The 8,089-nt window shown below is 43.2% G+C and overlaps 1 protein-coding gene across 1 annotated transcript; it reads left to right on the top strand.

Annotated features, from left to right (window-relative positions):
• The first annotated feature begins 504 nt into the window (after positions 1 to 504).
• On the top strand, positions 505 to 1,317 carry LOC116511263 (noggin-1-like). Its single transcript, XM_032221136.1, has one exon. The coding sequence runs from the start codon at positions 505 to 507 to the stop codon at positions 1,315 to 1,317; it is 813 nt and encodes a 270-aa protein (XP_032077027.1).
• The last annotated feature ends 6,772 nt before the right edge of the window (positions 1,318 to 8,089 follow it).

Raw genomic sequence — 8,089 nt, 5'->3', positions numbered from 1 at the left:
AGTGTTACAATAATCTGCAAACATACCAAATTAATGGTCTACCTTGAGGGGGAGGGGGAGGATTTAGTAAAAATCTGAGATAGCCAGGAATGATGGATTTGTGAGCTGATCCATCTGCAGGGTTGGGGAATGCTGATATAGACTAAAAATCCAGAACCACGTCATAATTTGACAATAGCTGCTGAATCCAAGCCCTAGCAATTTAAAACAATTGCTGAACTTAAGAGTTATTGAGCTATTAATGCTGATGATAGCATATCATTAAAACCCTAGGTTACCAAAAAGAAATGTCCAAATGGCTTAAATGAGGGCTACCCCCCCACCCCGTCTCTGTTTATGTCAAGGGGAGCCACAGTGCTGTTTGTTATCAAAGCCTGCAAGTAGGGTAGAGGGGAGCTGCTAAACTCTGGGTCAAAAGGCTGATAATAAAAGAGGTGGAGAGAAAGAAAGCCTCATAAGAGTTAGCTTGCAGCAACTGAGACAGCTTCAAGTCTTGGAAGAAACATGGACGTTAAAGTGTGGCTGGCTTGTATGCTGCTTCTGGAGCAATGGAGCCCAGGCTTCCACTACATTGAAGCAATTTTTGCCTCTCAAAAAGGAGGCTTTTCCTTAAGTGGAGCTCCCCGACCATCGAATAACATCAGAGCACTGGAGCAGTCCAATCCTGACATACATCTTACTTGGAGTAAGCTGCCGACTCAAGCAAAGCCTTACAGCCTCTCCCTCTCTCCTGAGGACTACCACTACTCTGTGCCCAAGCCAAAGCATTTGCGTACTTCCAAGCTGATGAAACTTCTGGGATCTTCCTATGACGCTTTCTGGATGTCTCCTGAGGACCCACGAGGTCGGAACCCAAGTGCTGAAGAACTGAGCACACAGAACCGAGAGCTGGCTAAACATACAGCCCGCTTTAAGAAGACGCTCCTGCAGGAGACAAGCAGATTACAGCTTCCCAAGTTGCAGCTGTTGCTGCCTTTTGAGGATGGGATCGCTGGTAATTTGAGCCAGTCCTTCATTTATCGTCTACGTCGATGGCTAGTGGACAGCGCAACCTGTTCTTTAACCTCTTCCTGGGTAGACATGGGATCTGTCTTCTGGCCACGCTGGATACGCCACACACACTGTGAGCAAGCAGGATGCTCTTGGCCTCCAGGCATGACTTGCCAACCAGCCCAAATTACTCACATCAAACTCCTAGCATGGCACTGTTGGATAAATGGAACCCAGTCTCTGAATCGCAGAAAATCTCGTAAGGAATGTGTTTGGAGACAGATTCCTTATCCTGTTGTGACTGCATGTAAGTGTGCCTGCTCGTGATATGGGTGAAGGGAAGTTTTATACTGAAGCATTGGGCTTTGTGAGGATTTTGTGGTCATTTCCCAATTAGATGAAAGGTGGTCCTCAAGATGACATAAACTTGAGGTTCAAATCTTAAGAGCAATAATTGTCATGAAAATGAGAGAAGTCCTTCATGAACATCTGAAAACCTCTGCCTGGAGGAATCTTCACAGCTATGTAAAAACAAAACAACGCCAGGTATTAAATTTCTCTGTCATATCCAAAGAATGCTAGCCAAATGCAAAACAGAAGCACCAGCAAATGTGCAATGATAAAATAATAGCAGAGACTAAATATGTTTTCATCAAGAGATTTGGGACTCTGGAAATTTAATAATAGCATTTTTTTTCTTTTAATTGAGATGATGCATGAGGTTAAGATGAACAAATAAAGAGGGACAAAGAAATACAAGGTATGAATTAGAATTTGGCTTAACTAATTTCATCATATTATTATCACTATGTTACTATAGAGGTTTGTAGTCTTGGTTATGCATAATTTAGTAAGCCTTATATATAAGGTATATGGACCCAACCTTTGACATTTTTCATTGTGGACTCTTATTAAAAAGTTTTTTTTTTAAAGTTCTGCTCTGTGGTTTTGATCTAGGTCTTTGAAATTAAAGAACTGCTATTCAGTTTACTTTTAAATCTCTAATTTATCTCTATGAATTCCTAGCAAATATTTATGTAAGTAAATGGAAGATTCCTGCTTTACTAAAACCTCCTTTGGCCTGGTTTATTTTCTCTGTATTCCTTCCAAATATCTTCCATGTCTGGGAACATAAATGATGCATCTGGGAATTGGGATGGGCTGTTGTATAAAATCAACAAAGTGCAATGCAGCTGCAACACTATATACATGGTTCCCTAAGACTTCTAATTAGACTTGGGTAGGATGATATCACAATAATAATTTCATAACCTTCAAGAAAGTTACATACCTGATGGCATATGTCTGAAATGACATGTAAGTTACTAAATAATCCAACCTTCCAGCATCTCAAAAGATGCTTGTCTGGCTTGTCTGGAACCAATCTGGACAATTTTAAAAAGCTGAGTGATATTTTGATGTAATTTAATTTACAGGTGAGAAATCTTTGTGATTGAATGGCTTGTTACATGTGAGGTAGATACATGTGCCAGTATGTTATCAATTAATTGCAAAGTGTTAAAAATCTGAAACTCAAATACTTTGGCCACCTAATGAGAAGGAAGGAGTCCCTGGAGAGGAGCCTAATGCTGGGAAAGATTGAGGGCAAAAGAAGAAGGGGATGACAGGGAATGAGGTGGCTGGACAGAGTCACCAGAGCAGTTGGCATGAGCTTAAATGGACTCCACAGGACAGGAAGGCCTGGAGGAACATTGTTCATGGGGTCCCGATGGGTCGGACATGACTTCACAACTAACAACAAAAATCCTTTGTGATGAGGTGTTGATGTATGGGCTTAGCAATCTTTTGCTCAGTGTTGCTTAGACTAAGTCTTGTTCTTTTAAAATGTCACCTTGAGGTCTGTAATACAGTATCGTGAGAGGCTGAAATGCTCTGATATTATTTTATTCTGTTTTCTGATATTGCTCAATGACATCAGGACTGAAATCAAGGGCAATTTAGACCATCAAGTTCAAGCAGATGTTATGCAGTGCTTGATCTCTGCAGGGTGGGAATTCCTTGGCTTTTGCCTCATAAAACAGAACAGTATCATTGCTTGAAAGAATGACTGATAGCTGTTTTTCCTTCCAGTAGATGATATCGGGGCCTCACTGTGAAGGCAGAATATGATACAGCAGTGAAGGCAGCATGAGGTATACCAGAATATTTTTGTGACATCTCCTTGCCAGAAAAACACACATTAATACAAGGCCATCCGAGCTGTAAGTGCCTCCACTTGTATTCTGGACCCGTGTCCCTCCTGGCTGGTGGCTAACAGCAGGGAGGTGACACATGGCTGGATCCAGGCGGTTGTCACCGCCTCCCTTCGGGAGGGGCACTTCCCCGCCGTACTCAAAACGGCGGTGGTGAGACCCCTCCTAAAGAAACCATCGTTAGATCCAGCCATCTTAAACAACTTTCGTCCTGTCTCCAACCTTCCCTTTATCGGGAAGGTTGTTGAGAAGGTGGTGGCCTTTCAGCTTCGACGGGCCTTGGAGGAAGCTAGCTATCTTGACCCCTTCCAGTCCGGCTTCAGACCTGGTTACAGCACAGAAACCGCTTTGGTCGCATTGACCGATGATCTCTGGAGGGCCAGAGATGGAGGCTATGCGTCCATCCTGGTTCTCCTTGACCTCTCAGCGGCTTTCGATACCATCGACCATGGTATCCTTCTGCGACGACTGCGGGAGGTGGGAGTGGGAGGCACTGTTCTGCGGTGGTTCTCCTCCTACCTCTCGGACAGGTCGCAGTCGGTGTTAGTCGGGGGGCAGAGATCGTCCCTGAGGCCCCTAACATGTGGGGTACCCCAGGGTTCGGTCTTATCCCCCCTACTATTTAACATATACATGAAACCGCTGGGCGAGATCATTCGGAGGCACGGGATAAAATACCATCAATATGCGGACGATACGCAATTGTATCTGTCCGCCCCGTGCCAACTCAATGAAGCGGTGGACGTGATGAACCAGGGTCTGGAGGCCGTTAAGGACTGGATGAGTGCTAACAAACTGGTGCTCAACCCGGATAAAACCGAGTGGCTGTTGTGTTTCCCCCCCAATAATTTGGCTAATACACCAACGCTTAGGCTGGGGGGTCAAATTTTATACCCCTCAGATAGGGTCCGCAACTTAGGAGTCCTCCTGGATCCACAGCTGACTTTTGACCACCAGCTGTCAGCTGTGACCAGGGGGGCATTTGCCCAGGTTCGCCTGGTCCGCCAGTTGCGGCCCTACCTAGATCGGGGGGCCCTCACAACAGTCACTCGAGCCCTTGTGATCTCCAGACTGGAATACTGCAATGGGCTCTACATGGGGCTGCCCCTGAAGTGCATCCGGCGACTACAGCTAGTCCAAAATGCAGCCGCGCGAGTGATAGTGGGCGCACCTCGGTTCGCCCACGTTACACCTGTCCTCCGCGAGCTGCACTGGCTACCTGTTGGTCTCCGGGTGCGCTTCAGGATACTAATGACCACCTTTAAAGCACTCCATGGTAGTGGATCTGGGTACTTGAGAGACCGCCTTCTGCCGATTACCTCCCTAAACCGACCAATTAGATCGCACAGACTAGGCCTCCTCCGAATTCCATCAGCCGGTCAATGCCGACTGGCGACCACACGGAGGAGAGCCTTCTCTGCTGCTGCCCCGACCCTATGGAACGAGCTCCCCATGGAGATCCGCACCCTCACCACGATCCAGACCTTCCGCGCAGCCCTCAAGATCTGGCTCTCCCAGCAGGCCTGGGAATAGGTTTCCAATCACCCGCCCGAGTGTTTGATTGCTGAATGAAAGTTGTGTTTTATCATTTTTCTTTTGTTCACTAATTGTTTGTTTTGACCTTGCACTTCCCCTCCCCTGTGGTTGTAAGCCGCCCTGAGTCCCCTCAGGGAAAAGGGCGGCATATAAATCCCAATAAACCTCTAAACCTCTAAACCGCTTTGAGGGAAAAACCCTGGCCAGAGGAACTCCTTATTCAGCTTGACTTAATGAAAAATTAGACAATAAGGACCTTATCAGGAATCAATGTTGACTTCATAAGGCAACAGATCTTCCAGAATGCACTTCCTCCTAAATCGTTTCCTACAAATGCAACAGAAACCCAACACTGCAAGACAGTTCTGGGCTCATAAGACAGAAGCGCTCCAAATTCTTTGAGAGTTATACTTCAAACCTTCCTACCTTGCCTAAATAATGTCTCAGTACTTGGGAATATCACAATAGCAATAGCATTTAGACTTACTGTATATATTGCTTCATAGTGTTTTACAGCCCTCTTTAAGAGGTAACAGAGTCAGTATATTGCCCACAACAGTCTGGATCCTCATTTTACTAACCTCAGAAGGATGGAAGGCTGAAAGGCTGAGTCAACCTTGAGCTGATGAGACCTGAACTGCTGACAGTCGGCAGAATTAGCCTGCAGTACTGCATTCTAACCACTGCGCTACCACAGTTCCACAATAAACATTCCAGAACATTAGTGTCCATAACTAGTGTGAGGTGGGAATTCCTGCTAAGTCTATTATTAATTCCTGAAGCTGAGTTGCTCTTTCAACAGATGACCCTGTGTCTTGTTTTATAATTGTTGATTGCCTAAAGGCTTGTTGAGTCAAAGGCTCTCATAACATAATGATCATAAGAGCAGAGCATGGAAGATCAGACGTTTTCCAGCAATTGAGTTCAAACAGGCACAACACATATTATTACAGTTATTGTTCTTATCATGAAATCTATGTATATGCTAATAATCCATTCTAGCATCCAGTCTGATATAGTAGTTACAGACTAGAAACCAGGAGACCATTAGTTCTAGTCCTGCCTTAGGCACAAGCCAGCTGGGTGACTACGGGCCAGTCACTTTCTCTCAGCCCTTGGAAGCAGACAATGACAAACCATTTCTGAAATCTTATCAAGAAAATAATAAATAACTCAAGACGGAAGTCAGTTGCCAGGTGCTGCTTCAAAGGAATACATACAATTTCTAATTTTGCAATGACCGTATATCCTATGAACATTGGCAAAATGTATGTGAATATCCTACTTCATCAATTTTTACAAGATGTTCTATAGATGGCATTTAGATCCTAAAAAGTTGGCTTCTATGTATCCGAATGTACAGCCTAAATGTTGGAGGTGTGGTTCTCTCGATGCTACATATTATCATATATGGTGGACCTGCCAAAAGGTTAAGGCATTTTGGATAAAAATATGGTGGGTCATGCAAAATGTTTTTTAAAAGAAGGATAAAGTTTAGTCCTCAGTTATTTTTACTAGGTATATGTACTGACTTTACAGTGGTAGAGACCAATTTGATTCTGCACCTGATAACTGCAGCAAGACTGTTGGTGGCGCAATATTGGAAGAAGGAAGACTTGCCTACAATCCAAGAATGGACATTGAAAGTAACAAACTTAGCTGAAATGGCTAAAATATCGGCATATCTCAAAGATCATTCAAATGAGATATATAAACGAGACTGGAAAAAATGGATTGACTATATACAAAATAAATACGGGACTAAGAAATTCCAGTTAGCCTATGCTTAAGATCAGAAATGATTTAAACTGTTAAAAGTCAGTTCAGTAAGAAGAAGCTAAGGTCAATCTAGAATGTCATTAATTTCTTTATTTCTTTTTTCTCAATAGATTTTAGACTGTGTTAGTTAAAAATCCATACCGTGTATGGGTTCTGGGAAGTCGGGGGGGGGAGGAGGAGGGGGGGTGGGGGGGTGGAGGGAGGGAGGGGTACACACAACAAAAAAAAATTGTACTTCAATGTCTTAATGATTGACAAATGATGACATATTTGTGTTTTTTTTAAAGAAAAATAAAAAAGTTCTGTTCTGTCCTACTTCATCATCTTTTTAAAGTGTTCATTTCTTCTACCCTTGACCTTCCCCACTCAGCAAGAGCATTCCATTACTACAGCCTTCCATAACCTGGAAGGCTGTAATAATGGAAAGGATGAAGAAAAAACACTTTACTTGTTTCTTTCCTATTCAGTTTGCTGTTGCTCAGGACAACAAAGTCCAAGAGATAACACTGCAAAACATCTTGAGTAAGATTAGTCATTATTGCAGGAGATTAGTGAGAAATAGGAAAGGCACATATCTCTGGTTTTTCTATGTATTTCCCAAAGGTACCTCATGTAATTCATTGATAGTACAGAATGTATGTTTCTAGCCATTATAACCAGCAGTGGGTTTCACATTTTGTTACCACTGGTTCACCTCGTGCCCCTTCCATGCATGCTCCTGGCCTCAAAAACGTGCCTAAATAGTACGGCATAGAACTGAGGCAGGGTGGGGGCCACCCACGATTCGAACCAGTCCGAACCGGCTGAATACGACCTCTGATTATAACTGGCTCACTGGTTGCCACAATCCCTGTATGTAACATGAGATGGTTAGAGATTTTATTTTTGCCTCAGACAGAAAAAGGTTGGGTTTGTGCTAATTTAATGAGCGGTCAATACTCCTTTTTAGAAAAGAAAAATGGCAATGCTTTAAGATATATTCTTATACCCTATAAAGATACGCATTATATTTTATAGCTAGGCCAGTCTGATTTTACAGAAGGGAACCCACACTTTTTCTTAATCCTAACAGTGGTTTGTGCTAGGAGGGCTTCCACAGGCAGGCTACACAAATATAGAGTCACTAGACTGGTGCACAATATTTCTTTGTTGTCGTGTAGTGCCGTCCAGCTGTTTACAGACCAGATATGGTAATCTCATGTACATGGTAGAGCTGCAAAATTACATTTGGCTTTATCCCATTACAAACATGTTTGTACTCTGGCTCTTTTGTCCCGTTAAGAACACATTCTATTCCCTCCCTCTTCCCACTTATAATTGGTATACACACACACACACACAGAGGAAATGATTAAAATACAGAGAACCAATAATTCTTTAATATTTTTAGCATGTTGTAAGGAAAATGAATATACAACGATGATGAGATTGCATAATGAAAAGCAATAAACCACTGCAATGTATGTATGTTCTGCTGTCTTGGGGTCCCTGAGGCCAGCGTTACAAATATGCCCTCTAGTGATCAATCTGAAGAAACTGCTTCCATAAAGAGAAATTTGTGCAAGGATGAG

Source organism: Thamnophis elegans, chromosome 7, assembly GCF_009769535.1.
Source record: "Thamnophis elegans isolate rThaEle1 chromosome 7, rThaEle1.pri, whole genome shotgun sequence".
NCBI lineage: Eukaryota > Metazoa > Chordata > Lepidosauria > Squamata > Colubridae > Thamnophis > Thamnophis elegans.
Note: the sequence above shows the minus strand (reverse complement) of the source record. Positions and strands in the feature narration are given on the sequence as shown.

What these genes read in the sequence shown, in the direction of transcription:
- LOC116511263 (XM_032221136.1), top strand. Translation starts at nt 505, where the DNA reads ATGGACGTTAAAGTGTGGCTGGCTTGTATGCTGCTTCTGGAGCAATGG.